The sequence below is a fragment of the Andrographis paniculata genome, unplaced genomic scaffold, assembly GCF_009805555.1.
Source record: "Andrographis paniculata isolate CXL003 unplaced genomic scaffold, ASM980555v1 Contig76END, whole genome shotgun sequence".
Lineage (NCBI taxonomy): Eukaryota > Viridiplantae > Streptophyta > Magnoliopsida > Lamiales > Acanthaceae > Andrographis > Andrographis paniculata.
The window spans coordinates 2653113-2668573 of NW_026137613.1; the positions used below are offsets into that span (position 1 = coordinate 2653113).

General features: G+C 26.2%; 2 protein-coding genes across 2 annotated transcripts; one reads left to right on the top strand and one right to left on the bottom strand.

Annotated features, from left to right (window-relative positions):
* Nucleotides 1-421: 421 nt before the first annotated feature.
* LOC127266507 (secreted RxLR effector protein 161-like) lies at nt 422-943 on the bottom strand. The gene has a single exon (XM_051296762.1). It carries the CDS (start codon nt 941-943, stop codon nt 422-424), a length of 522 nt encoding a protein of 173 aa, XP_051152719.1.
* Nucleotides 944-10702: 9759 nt separating this feature from the next.
* On the top strand, nt 10703-12550 carry LOC127266618 (pathogenesis-related protein STH-21-like). Its single transcript, XM_051296932.1, has 2 exons — nt 10703-10973; nt 12132-12550. Exons 1-2 carry the CDS (start codon nt 10787-10789, stop codon nt 12419-12421), a joined length of 477 nt encoding a protein of 158 aa, XP_051152889.1. The 5' UTR covers nt 10703-10786; the 3' UTR covers nt 12422-12550.
* The last annotated feature ends 2911 nt before the right edge of the window (nt 12551-15461 follow it).

The window sequence follows — 15461 nt, forward strand, 5'->3', positions numbered from 1 at the left end:
TGATATTTTATAAAAATAAATAGTTTATTTAATAAAAAATTGTAAAATTGTGCGATAAAAAAAACAAAAATTGAATGAAAATAGTGTTGAATTAGGAGGAGCAAAGAATGGTAATATAAGGAATATTTATTCTTAGAAATTGAAAAACCAGAAGTAGTGTTATTTAATATGATGAAATGGCCTTTTTATATGCAATGTATAAATCTGAACTAATTGCTTAAAAATAGCAACAATAAAAGAAAATAGACTCAACTACTACCCACGACTCTTAATCATGCAACTAAAGAAAGAAAGCAAACAATTAAATTAGAACTTAGTCTTCCATTTATTTTGGTGTTGATTGTCAACACTCCGCCCTAACACCAACATAAGAACTTTGCTATGCCAAGCTGCTCATAGAATTTCCAGAATAAAACACGATTCAACCATTAGGTGAACAAATCTGCAATTTGATCTTCGGTTCCAATGGGTTGCATGCCAATTTCTTCTTGCAAACCTTCTCCCAAATGAAGTGATACCGGACAACGACATGCTTTGTTCTTGCGTGAAAAATTGGATTCTCTGTCATATATATTATTGAATGATTGTCCCAATACAAGGGAACAACATATTTGACAGGTTGGACAGGATCACTTAACCGTTGCCTAAGCCATGTGCATTCCTGGGCTGCCATTGATGCAGCTCGGTATTCCGCTTCAGTAGTTGAGAATGACAGTGTTTGTTGTCTTTTGCTGCACCACGAGACAGCCCCACCGCCTAGCATGAACACATAACCGGTGGTAGATCTCCGAGTATCATGATCACCGGCATAGTCTGCATCACAATAGCCAACCAGATTACAATCTCCACATTTCTTAAAGAATATGCTATAACCAAGGGTAGCTTTAACATATCTTAAAAGTTGACGAACAATTTCCAAGTGAGTTCGCTTAAGACAGTGCATGTACTGACTAAGAAATGTCAGGTCGAGTGATTAGGTAGATTAAACTACCAACTAGTTGTCGGTACATAGTTGCATCTTCCAAGTCCTTACAATTATACATCCCAAACTTTGTCAATAGGCTTTTGGAGTATTTTGTTGATGGAGAAGAGTTCCTTTTGAAGTATGATCGATTTTTAAACATAGAAAGTGCTTGAGGTGACCAAGTTCTTTCATGTGGAATCGAGTAGATACATTCGCCTTTATTTGAAGGATTTCTTCCTTATAATCTCCTGTCAAGATTAGGTCATCTACATACACCAGTAAAATGGCTGATTATCTGTCATTAGTTTTGACAAATAAACTTGAATCAGAGGGTGCCACAACATAACTGTTATGGATTAAAAATTCACCAATTTTACCATACTATGCCCGCCGGTGCCTGCTTTAATCCATAAATCTCTTTTCGTAGCTTACACGCATATTCAACATGATTTTGACTTTGAAACCCCATAGACTGATTCATATAAATTTCCCGATCCAACTATCCGTGTAGAAATGCATTCTTCACGTCCAATTGCCACATATTCCATTCCTTGGCAATCACAAGAGCAAGTAGGATTCGAACAGTGCTAAGTTTGGCTACGGGACTAAACTTCTCATCATAGTCTAGTTCATATTGTTGAGAGAACCCTCGAGCAACCAAATTTGCCTTGTACCTTTCAATCAATCTATCCGAGCGACGCTTTATCTTAAAAACCCATTTGCAAGAGATTGGTGTCACGTCCTTTGATTATTGATTACCGCAACAACTTTTTCCTCTATTGCTTTGATCCGTTTGGAATTTCAGTTGCTTCTTCAAATGTATCCGGTTCTCGTTCATCTTTGTGAACTTCTACTATCGCAGTATTGGCATACTTGGGATTTGGCTTACGCATTCTCATCGATCTTCTCAAGGTATTATGAGTGCTAGGCTCGCCATCCTCACTTGATTGCGGATACACACCTATTTTCCATGGAGTCACAGCTGCAACTTCATCACTTCCACAGTTTTCATCTCCAAAATTTTCAAAATCAAGTTGAACATGGGATGATTGTTGCACGTTTTTACGAATATTTTGTTCTGGAAATCCATAATTGCTTGAAGGCCACCATGAAGAGGTTTCATCAAATACTACATTCCGAGAAGTGTAGCATTTTCCGGTTGTTGGAGCACAATATTTTCACCCATTTCTATGACTGTCATAGCCTACAAAATATACACTTCACAACTTTTTTGTCCAATTTAGTACGCAATTGATCCGACACAAAAACGTAGCACACACAACCAAATACTCGAGAGTAACTAACCATAGGGTTTGTGTTCCACAACTTTTTGAAAGGTGATAGAAAATCCAACATTTTTTGAGGGAGTTGATTAATAACGTAGGCTGCAATACTCATTTGACCCAAAACCTTCCTGGAACATTTTTTCCATCTAACATGCTTTGACAAATTTCAGTAAGGTGTCTATTCTTTCTTTTTGCCATGTCGTTCTACTGTGGTGAGTTTGCGTATGCAAATTGATGACGAATTCGACAATTTTGCATAGAATTGAAGATCTCACTAGAATTATATTCGCCTCCATTGTCGGTTCCCATACAGAGAATCTTCTTATCAATTTCAGCTTCAACCTTTTCTTTAAAATCTTTGAATTTCAAGGATGCATCAGATTTAGCTTTCATAAAGTAAAACCAAACAAACATTGAAAAATCATCAATAAAGGTTATTATATACTTCATTCCACTTATAGGTGGTTGGTGTACCGGTCCGAACACATCGGAGTGGACCAATTCCAATGGTTCCTTTGCCTGAAATGTTGATTCTTCGTATGACAGCTGGTGTGCGTTTATGTATTAACACCCTGAACATATCGTAATTGTTCTCACCTCAATTTTGGGAAGACCTCTCAGCATAGACCTTTTCATGATGACATCTAGCTTAGAATAGCTAATGTGACTTAGGTGCATATGCCATAAATCTGCCGTTTCATTCTTTCGAGTCTTCTTTACGTATACAGACTCTGCTGACATCACATAAATTAACTCTAACATTTTTCTCTGCATTGTTGGTTCTTCCAAAATATTGAGATCTGGATATACTTTCACATCTTTTGGAGCAAAGAGAACATAGAGCCTTAAAGATGTTAGATGTGCCACGGATAACAAGTTTTTCTCCATTCCTGGCATATGATAAATATTTTCCAGAAACACAAGATCAGAGTTGCAATGAGAAGCATAATTGTGTTACTGATGTGAGCAATTCCCAATTTTGAATTGTCCGTTGTCACCACCACTCGATTACCATCGTACGTTGACACATTTTGCAATTTATCTTTGTTTCCTGTTATATGGTTTGAACATCTTGAATCGATGATCCAATCATCTTCGTGATCGACTTGCTTACATATTGTAGTAAACACAAATTCTGCTTCACCCATGAATAAAGCCTTAGCATCCCATTCATCTTCAATTTTAGAGGTAGCGGTATTACTTTCGACAACCTTCTATTTCGACCAACAATTCTTGGACTTGTGACCATACTTACCACAATTATAACACTTTCCATCAAATCTTTTGTTAGTGTTACAGTGTTTTGATGCTCCCCCAACATGAGATTTACCTCTGTTTTTATGATTCTTCATTTTAGCTTTGTATCATTTGGATCCGCCATTATTGTGCTGCACAGAATTTCATTTGCTATTTTTTTACAAAGAGAGCCTCCTCTTCGGCCTTGATTGGAACTCCTCCTATTTGATTTGCCATAGCTTCTTGTCCTGCAAGCAAATTTTCAAACTCAACAACAGATGTTTGATTTGCCACCCTTGTACAGCAGCCAGAAAACTTCTAAACTCCGGTCTCAAACCATGAATGATAATCCGTTTCATCCTGGTTTCTCCGAATGGAGCCGTGCTATGCACGGGATAATTATAAATTTTATTGTTATTATTAAGTATATAACGTTTTAATATAATAATTATTTTAATGAGTTTAAATATTTAACACGATAAATTTTAAGTATTCTAAATATTGGAGATTTATAAATTTTATCGATTAAATATAAATATAGAAAAAATAATATCCATATATAATATTACCAGTGTCTATTCATATTTTTATAAGCAATTTTTAAATTATAATTTAGTTGAAAATTGTGTCGATAAAAAATTTAAAATGTCTGAACAAAATCAACTTTTACAAAAACTATAAAAATGAAAAATTGATCAATTATTCATTTATTTATTTAACTAAAAAAAACCATTTAAGATTTTACCTCTTTTATTGTATAAAACTTGCATAATTTAGGTTCATATTTACAACCAAATATCAATTTTGAAAAAAAAAAAAATTGGTGTTATGTGCAAATTTTACATTAACATAAGAGAGTTTTACGCAATATAGAACACATGGTGTTTTGTGCATTTAAAACATTAATGGATGTTATATAATTTACCCTAGAAAATAAAGTTTCTTTACTAAATATAAATTCTATTACATATCACAATATTTATTTTTATTTACATTGATATATCAAAGTAAAATATGATGATAATTCCAATAAAATTGAAAATTATGATGACAAAATAATATATACATACAAAATTACTATTTTCTTCAGTCCACATGTCATATTTTTCATTTACGTCTTTTTCATATTTCATGTATTTTTATTGTCTTAAAAAATTATTACACACGTTAATCATATTTTAAATTTTATAATTTGTAATTTTTTAACTTTAATTAAATTAATTTGTTACCTTAGCATTAACCTATAATTATTTGCATTATATTATAATTAATTTTTTTTAATACATTTTTAATTATTTATTAATTATATTCATAAATTTTCTTATGAATAGTAACTACGATGTTATATTCGGAACAGAGGAGTATTAAAATATAATAGATTTTTTTTTTTCAAAAAAAATATCAAAAAAATATATTTATTTATATAATATATTACATTTTTTCATTTAAAAATATCTATTTAATTTTATTTATATATAAATTCAATAATTATTTTAAGTTAAATTTTGACATACAAAAGAATATTAAACAAATAATAATATAACACAATATTCTATCTGTCTCAAAAAATTATGTTATTTGTTCTTTTTCTTTAATTTTTTGTTAAACTTATATACAATTAATTTATAGTAAACAATTTTATCATACTATAATTTTATTACTCATACTTTAACAAATAATAATCAAAATTGTCACTATTTTTTTTAATTATTCCACAATTTTTTTTATAAATTATTTTGATAAATCTATCATAATATCCTCATTTTAGTTTTTAGATACCTCATATTTTTATTAAAATATCATTATTTATTTGGCTCAACTTCCAAACAAATGTACACTATTTTACCGAACGAAAATAATAATAAATAATTATTGTTATGGCTCACCTTAAAACAAAAATTCTGAATTCTCACAATTTCATCTTCATGTTAACACTCTTACTGTTTTAAGGTGCAATGTAATAAATAATAATCAAGTTGTTACTATGTTTTTATATATTCCATTTTTTTATGAATCATTTTAATAAATTTATTATAGTATCCCCACATTGTTCTTTTTAAATATATCATTTTAAGATTAAAATATTATTATTTTTTAATCTCAATGACAAACAATGCCACATGATTAATAATATATAATTATAGTAAACAAAGCTTTACTTTATCCCGAATTATAATAATATATAGTAAATACATAATTAAGTCGGATAAAATAATATTATCCATTGTAATCCTCCAAAGTAAACACATCCTAGAAGTATTAGATTATACTCTATTTTGTTCAAACAAATAATATATTCTTCGTTAACATTTTTCTATTTTATTTGACATGTTTTTACATTTTTTAAAATTACTAATTCAAAATATATTTAATAAATATAAATCAATTTAATTAACTTCGTAATATATATAATTATATATTATGTATATATTTAACAAATAGCGGCTGCGGATTCTCACGTCATAAAAAAATAAAAAATAAATATATATATTAATAAATTTAATTAAGTTGATAACATCTACTGTAATCTAAATTTGTACTCACTTTTCTTTTTTTTATCTAGCACTTACAAATATTATCTTTTTGACACTCTCATATACCCTTACTATTACAAAAATATTTTATCATTTGCATTTGAATGATAAAAATTTCAAAATTCTCTTTTACACTTTCAAATAAAATACTCCATCCGTTCCATTGAAAAGTTACCATTTTTCATTTTTGTCCGTCTCAAAACAAGGTTATCATTTCCTAATTTAGTAATTGTACTACCTACTTCACATAATAAATACCATTTCAACTTACAATATATTACACAAATACCATTACTTTCATATTACATCATACTAATAGAGATATTTTTGTCTTTTTTACTACAATCCAATATAATACTAATATTAAAAAATTTACGTACAAAAAGCAAACGCCACCCTTCTTGCGGGACGGAGGGAGTATAATTGTTGTTTAATACACTAAAAAACAAAGAATTTTTTTATTATTATTTTTTACTATTTCAAAATAACATTAGAATAATTTATAATAATACTTATTATTAAATGTGGACTCATATTGAAAAATTATATTTTAAATAAAAAAAATAAATTATATGAGAGGATCAAAGTAAAAATAATTGACAAATTAAATAAAATAAAAGAAAGTAAATCATTTATATAATTAATTATATTTATAAAATTAAATATAAATATAAATATACAATTAGAAATTATATATAATAATAAATAATAATAATAATCCAGCCGTATTTTCCAATCTTTCCTCCCCATTTTCTTTTATTCTTATTATTATATTATATTTAAGTAATGCCCACATCAAAAGTATAGAAAAAAAAAAAAAAGAAAATCAAAGTGGCGAATTGGCACATCACTTTGGTCGCCACATCTATATAATATACGATACCATAGGGTTGGTTTGGTTAATTCTTCAAATAAATTTTTATAGTATTTGATTCGATAAAAATATTTATTTTATATAATATTGTATTAAAAGATTATTTTAATAATTTCCTAGTTAACCCCAATATTTTCTCAACTATTCCTAATTTTCTATTATGCTAAATAACTGAGCCGTTCAAATATATTACTACCATAATATTTCCATATAATTTTTGTAACAGACAATTCAACAGTCAATATTTCTCTTCAAAAGTTGAAGTGAGACTCGAAAAATTCAAAAAAGTTAGGTCATGACAAATAATAATAATAATAATAATAATAATTTGAAGAAGAAACAAGAATAGTTAAGAGGATAAGTTTGTTCACTAAACAAATTCTTTTGCTCTTTTTTTTTATTATTATTATTTCAATTTTACAATTTCTTAAAAAAATATATTATCTTATCTTACAAAATATTCCTTCTTCATTTTCATGAATACCAGTTCCTCTCACTGATTAGATTTGGTATTTGCGTTACCTGAGACTTTGAATATTTTGTTTAATTTTTGTTAATCTCATATATTTATTTGTTCAAATTTCTGAATTTATTATTTTACGATTATTGGATTGAAGAAATATTTGGATTTAATATATTTTTTGATTTAATAGTTGAATGCCAATAGTATTTGTATATGTACTTATTTGAATGTGTGGTATCCGAGTTGATCATTTTTTCCATGTATAATTATACAGCCGAATTTTGTACTATTCATTGTAGATTGTAGTTATTCGAATTGAATTTTTCTGGATTTGTAATATAGTAATGGGGCAACTGAATTCCTATGGTGGTTGTTAAGTATGATTAGAAACGATGAATTATTTATCTTAATTAATTTCCGATGCTATAAGGAAAAATTGAATATTGTTAACAATTTTGTTTGGTTTTGGTTTAAAATTAATTTGGAATGAGGTTTTGATTTGAATTTTTTGATTAAATAGTTTTTTGATTTGATATTTTATGAAAAAATAATATATTTTTATTAAAAAATATAAATAGTAGTAATTTTTTTTAGTTTGAAATCACATAAAAACAAACTTGATATCCTCGGTTTATTGTTGATTATAAGAATTGGTTTAATTAAATCAATGCTCGATCAAATCATGTATTCTATTCTAAAAATAATTTCTTAGACAAGAATTCTTCATTTAAATTGTTTTAGTCAATTCCTAGCTAGGTTGTTTAGTCAAGTCAATTAAAAACTTTCCCTTTATTTATTTTTGTTTCTAAATTAATGAATTTTTTTTTTTTTTTTTTAATGGAGAATCATGTCATTAATATACAAAATATATTGTTTCTCAAATTTTGACTTTTTTATAAGTGAATAAAATATATATTATATATGGTGTGGATGAGTGTATATATACTATATTATTTTAGTAATATTAATTGGAAATCGTATTACTAACAAAATTTGAATGAACAAACTTCTGTTTATTTGGAGTTAGGTTTGAATTTATGTATTATGTAACTTTTATAATTTTTAATAAAAATATATTACTTAAGAAATATAATATAAAAATTATTCTTTCACTCTCTACATATTTTTATACAGCATGGTCAAATCAATAGATCGATTTATTCGAGTTTGACCTGATCGAGCATTGTTGCAAACCGAATTGGCAATGCCTGTGATTGATGAATTTTGTAGTACAATACAAAATTCAGTTCTTTTTTTTTTTTTAACTTACTATTTCTTATAAATATTTATATATATAATATATATATATATGTGATGTTGAGCAACACTAAATATATGGCATATGTAAAATACAGGAGAATTATTAAAAACCAATGTTTTATTTCATTAAATCATACAAAAATATTATTAAACCACATGAAACAACATTGTTGAATACTAAAATATAATCGCACACAAAAAATAGCCGCAACGGATTCTCACGTCATAATATATATAAATAAAAATTCCGAATTCCACCTAAAATTATCCCAACTATTACTATTATGCTAATTTAATAAGTGACAGTATATGTTCTACGCCATATTAGCTAAGACGATTAAGGGGGTGTTTGGAAACAGCGTTTTGAAGAGCTTTTAGCCTATTGAACAGCTTTTAGCTGTTTGACCAGTCAAAAAACTAACTTAGGTGTTTGGTAAATTAGCTTTTTGAAAAAGTTTTTCAGACCCAAAAAGTTAATTTCTGAAAAGCTCATCTATCCAGCGTTTTGAAAAAGCTTTTTCATTTTAATTTTGGTTATTTCTTATTTATCCTTAAAACTTAATTATTTATTTTTTTACATATAAATATATTTTTATAGCAGTATTTATTAATTATTTTTAATATATTTAATTTATTAAATTATATTTTTATTTTTTGTAAATTTAAAATAATTACTATTATTAGTTATTAGATATAAATTATTTTATTTGTAAAATATATAATTTAAAAATAAATCAAATAGAAAAACAAAGATTATTAATTTATTTATATATATTAAAATAATAATTACCATAATAAAAATATATGTACGAAAGATTTATTATTTTATATTTTACATAATTTCAATAAAAAATTATTATTTTTTAGTAAAAATAATTTTTTCAGATCTAAATAATAAAAATAAAAATAAAAATTTTATAATATTTTTATAATTTTCAATAATTAATAACAAAAATTCTCATAAATTTCAAACCAAAATTAACAAAATTAAATATTTAAAAAATAACATATCAATGTCCTTAATAGTCATTTTACGTATAAACAGCTAATGTCAAACAGTTGTTTTACCAAACACTTTAATACAAACCGCTAATTGAATCAGCTAGTCAAACTAGCTAATTAAATCAGCTAATAGCTAGCAGCTAATTGAATCAGCTAACAACTAAAAACTATCAGTTAATTGTCAAACGCACTCTAAATATATTATAATATGTACATAGAAAATTTTTACAAATAAGCCAACATTCAATATTTTTCTTCAAAGTTGTTGTGGGACTCCAAAAAATCAAAGAATTTAAGCCATGACAAAAATAATATCCTCCCTTCGTTTACCTCTAAGGTTTACATTTATTTTTTACGTATTAATATTTGAATTAAATTATTATATCAAAATATAATACAAATCAAGAGAAAAAGACAAAAATACTTTTATTTTAATACAAATATAATGAAAAATATAAAAATATTTTTAATGTTAAGTACAATAATGCAACAAAAAAAATATAAATCTTTGAGTTGGACATAGAGATTAATATTTTGAAGAAGAAAAAGAAAAATAAGAAAGAAGAATAATAATGATGCCAATACTAATCAAATAGTAGAATAATTGTTCAATAGAATTTCTTCACCAAAACTACTACCTGAACAAAAAATTAAGTAAAATGTAAATATAACATGCCCAAATCAAATAATTCTATTTTTACACGACAGAAAAATCATCAAATTACAAAAAAAAAAAAAAAATAGAGCCCATAATATAGAAAAACGCCACTCTAAACGATCTTGAATGACAAAAAAACCCTGTACATCATGATGAAGCAATGACTTCGGCTTGTTAGGCTGTTCCGAATCGTTCAAATCCGTCCAATTTCGAATATGAACACAAAGAAAAGAAGTTAGCAATGTTTGACTTTTTCAAAATAACAGTAAGATTTTAAAATAGTAAATGTTCAATAGTTATTTTAATTCATGGTCATTTGCATAAAAAAAATAAAAATAAAATAAAAATACAGAGGATAGAGACAACCATGGCTGTAAAACTTTTGATAAGTTCAAATCTCTACCTATAAATGTTACCATCAACATTCTATTTTTCTTACACATTGGATACACATTCCACACCTCGTGTTCTTTCTTCCCAAGTCCTAAAAAAATTGGAAAGATTAAGCTATGGGTGTCAAGAATTTCTTGCACGAACTTAAACTTAAAGTTTCTCCGTCTAGGATCTTCAAGGCCGTGACCACTGATGCCGATGATGTCCTCCCGAAAGTCATGCCAGGTGTCTTCAAGGATTCCAAGGTTATCGAGGGAGGTTCTTTTGTACCTGGTTGTGTCGTTGAGACAACTATCGTTGGTGGTAAATTTTACTTAAATATAAAAAAAATTGTATTTTTGATATGGTGTGTACGCTTGAATGTTTGATAAGATTATCATTTTTATCCTTTAATTTTACACTATTCTCATATATCTTTTAAGTCAGTCATAAGTCATTTCTTACCTTACTATGTATATGTTTGATTATCATTATTATTATTATTATTATTATTATTATTATTATTGATAATCCAATATATGTACTTGATTAAAATTTTATTATCCCTTTTTACAATTATAAAGATATATGCTAAGTCATAAGATTATGATTTAATCACACTATTCATCACATTGCTTTATACTTACTCCGTCCACACACAAAGTAAACACTTACTTTTGGCGTGGTATTTAAGAAATAATAGTATTTTAATTATAGTGGGTAGTTAAAAGTAATAAAATGACATTTTTGCCCTTCTTTTTTGGTGTAAAAGTAATGATCACTACAAGAAATTATCAATTTTGTAACGAGATTTTTTCGTTCCTAAGTTCACTTTCTTCGTTACTAATGATATTAGAGACGGAATTAGAGATGAAATTACGTTAGCTACGTGAACTTTAGGAATAGAATTCCGTTACAAATATACTATTTTTTTTGTACTGGATGTAATGTAAAGTAAAGGTATTTGTGGAAAAAAGTGAGGTATTTAATGAAATGTTTACTTTGTAATTGGACGTCCCAAAATAGAAATATGTATACTTTCTAGCTTGACGGAGGGAGTATTTCTTTAATTTAATTTAGAAGACATTTAATTCTTCCAATTATCAACATATTTCTTGCTACCATAACATTTTTTCGACATCATATACTCAAAAGGAAAAATCAGGAGTTCAATTATATATAATATAATAACGAGGAGATTACAATTTTCAAAATTTCTTTTTATATTTATACTGAAAATTAAAAAAAAAAACAATTCATGGATCATCTAAAACGGACCATTAAAGACTTCAAAGAATATTGATGACATCTGAAAAAATTTACACGATTTATGGAATTTTGTTTGTATATATAATTTTTTATAATTATTCTTATTTTGGGTAAAAAAAAATGATAATTATATTTTTTATCTACTATCCTTATTTGTTTGTTGCTTAAGCATATTTTGGCTAGACGCAATACATTAATTTATCTATCTATCAGGTCCCAATTTCAAGTTCAAAGTTGATGACATTGACATTGGAAAGTGTTATATCAAATACACGGAGCTCGAAGGAGAGAGAATCGGCGACAAGTTTGAAAAAGTTCACCACGAGGTCGCAACCGAAGCCTCGGGTGATGGAGGGTGTGTGATCAAGTTCAATAGTACCTATTTTGCAAAGGGCGATGTTGTGCCAAGTGATGAGGATATTAACACACACGTAAAGAAGTCATCTGCTTTTTATGCTGCCATTGCAGACTACCTCGTTGCCAATCCTCATGTTTGCGCATGATATGATCATAATACCCTTTTTTAGTCCACTCTCAATTGTTGTTTTTACTGTTGTTGTTGTTGGCATTGTCGTTGCCTTTAAATTTTCAACCAAGAAATGAATAAATGAGTGGACGGTATACAAGTTGAATGAATTCTTCTTAAATACTATTTAAAAAATACAATATACACACATTAATATAATATATAAAATATATATTTACTTACTCATAAAAAATCAACAATTCAACACTAAATATTACTCCCTCTGAACCGGATAAGTTGTCCACGTTATTGTAGATATGAGAATTTAGATAAAGTATAATTAGTAAATAATTAATAAGTGTATTAGTAAAAATAATTATAATATAATAAAAATAATTATAAATTAAGATTAAAATAACTAAATAACTTAATTAAGATTTAAACAAATATATAAATTATGAAATTTAAAATTTGATTAAAATGTATAATTACATTTCAAAAAAGAAATAACAAATTATATGGGACAGACGAAAAATAAAAAATATAAATAATTTATGTGGGACGAAAGGAGTAGGTTTTATATAATTAATTATTGAAGTAGTGTGTTTACTTCCCTTTATATACAATATTTTATTACTTCATCCCTCAACCAAAATTATACATGTACTCTCTCTTTTTTTTTTCTTTTTTTTTTTATTTTTTTTTATTTTTATGCATACTCTATTTTGTAGTAAATCACTTTATCTACCCACAATTTTATTATTCATATTTGAATAAATGATAATAATTTTTTTGTATTTTTTTTATTTATCCACTACTTTTTCATCTAGCACTTTCATAAATTTCATATAATACTACATTATAATACTATTACATAAATTTCCCATATGTAAGGAACTAAGTTTGTTCTTTTACCTTTTTAAATTCAAATCAAAATTATTTCTTCTAACAAAATATTAAATCAAAATACTATTTAAATAAAATATAATATAGAACCACTATATTATTTCAATTTTTCCAAAATTAAAAAGTTTACAATAATACAACGGTTGAAGAAAATTACCTCTGCCAAAAAAAACATTATTATTCAGTCCCTATTACAAATAAAGTAGACTGCACACCCTAATTTTGTATAATCTTTGCAAATAACTACCAATTTCTATTTTCCTATTATTACCCTTGCTTATATGTAAAAATACAAAATTACCCTCATCTTCTTCTCTCTCCAATTTCTCTTCTGATTACTGTATTTTCACACTATCATTTCTGAAAAATTCTTTTAAATTTTAAATACTAAAGATAGTGAAAACAATATTTATCAAATCGTTGTTGAAGGAACAGAATAAATATGTAGAGGAATGTAGTTATACTCTCTAAAATAAATTTTTTTTAAAAATTATTATTAGGTCAAAATTTTCTCAAATCATACAAATCCAACACTAATGGTGATTTCTTACCGTGATAATATTCTAGATATATGATTAAATTTATCAATTATTTGGAATTTGATAGCACAAAATTATTAATTAGTTTTTCGATCTGCAAATATGAAAGAGTGTTCTAATCACATATATTTGACCCTTGTTTCTTAGTAGGGTTTTTTTTTTTTTTTTTTTCAATATAGTTATCTCTCAATTTATTTGATTGTATTTGCTCAAATCTGAAAAGGAAAAAAATGATCATTTCCATTACACAATTGTAAAATTGGATACTATTCTGTAATTTCTAATTTTAATTGAATATGATATTTTGTAATACTTTTGTTTAGGGTCTATTATATGGCCACAACGGTATTAAAAATGGGTAATTGAATAGGTGAAATCTCTAATTTGTAATCTCAAAGTTTGATCGAATTGTATATATATCATACAACCAACTGTTTTGTTCTATTGGTGGATATGCATATCTTTTTGGGGCATATAATACTGCAATATGAGTTTATTGCACATTAATTGAGGTATTTACTAAAATTAATAAAGTATGTAGTATGTATATAAAAGTATACTTTATCAATACTTGGGTATATAAGGATCAATAGGATCTATCTTCAAAATGTGCAAAATTATTTGATTTTCAATGACATTCCAATCAATATATTAACGCATGATCTTAGTAAAATATATTTATTTCAATAAAATTTGGATAAAGAAGAAACAACCAACCGATTCTTACTAAATAAAATACAAAAGAATTATGGTATTGAAACAACATTATAAAAAAAAAAAAAAAAAACAACAACGTATAATTGAACAAATGACAAAACATCTCTAATGATTACGTATAATTGATTTTTCAATATTTTTATGGAATTATAAGATAACCTCTTTTATTTTATGCATGTATATTACATGATCAATTATTTTGTACAACTGAAGTATATAAATACTAAATACGAATATCTAAGTGTCATTCATAAGTATATATTTATCATTCAAGTACATATGGATCCGCAACTAGAGTTTATACGTTATAAACGAAAGTATATACTAGAAAGTTTAGATTATATGTCATGTTTACATATGTATATATTATCAATGCATAGATATATATATATATATATGGGTGCACTCTTAAAATTTTCATGATTATTTGATTTTCAATAATATTTCAATCAATATACTAACACCTAGCGTTTGTGCAATATATTTATTACTATAACCATAGATAGAAGTACAACAATCTGAGTAATAGATTTTTATTAATTAGAGACACAAAAAACATATGATATTATTACAATTTTGTTAGTAATGTTTAATTGAATACATACAAAAAGCTCCTCAATTTATTTTCAAAAATATTATTATGAAATTAAATTTAATTTAAATGACATGAGACTTGCATGGAATAAATATATATTTATAATATTTATAGCAAATAGGTACTCTCAAAAAATGAGTGAGAATATTATCCTATGAAATTTACCCCGGTAAAAATATCACGAGTAATTATATAGCTATCAAAATTCTCGGTTTTCCAAATTGATGTTACATAGGCATAAATATGCGTGTCTGGAGTATTTAAAAATGTGTACATGAGTATGTGAAAAAATAAATAATACATAAAGATAATGCACATAG

Coding starts and splice junctions, on each gene's coding strand:
- LOC127266618 (XM_051296932.1), top strand. CDS start 10,787: ATGGGTGTCAAGAATTTCTTGCACGAACTTAAACTTAAAGTTTCTCCG. Junction 10,974..12,131: donor TGAGACAACTATCGTTGGTG/GTAAATTTTACT, acceptor TCTATCTATCAG/GTCCCAATTTCAAGTTCAAA.
- LOC127266507 (XM_051296762.1), bottom strand. CDS start 943: ATGCACTGTCTTAAGCGAACTCACTTGGAAATTGTTCGTCAACTTTTA.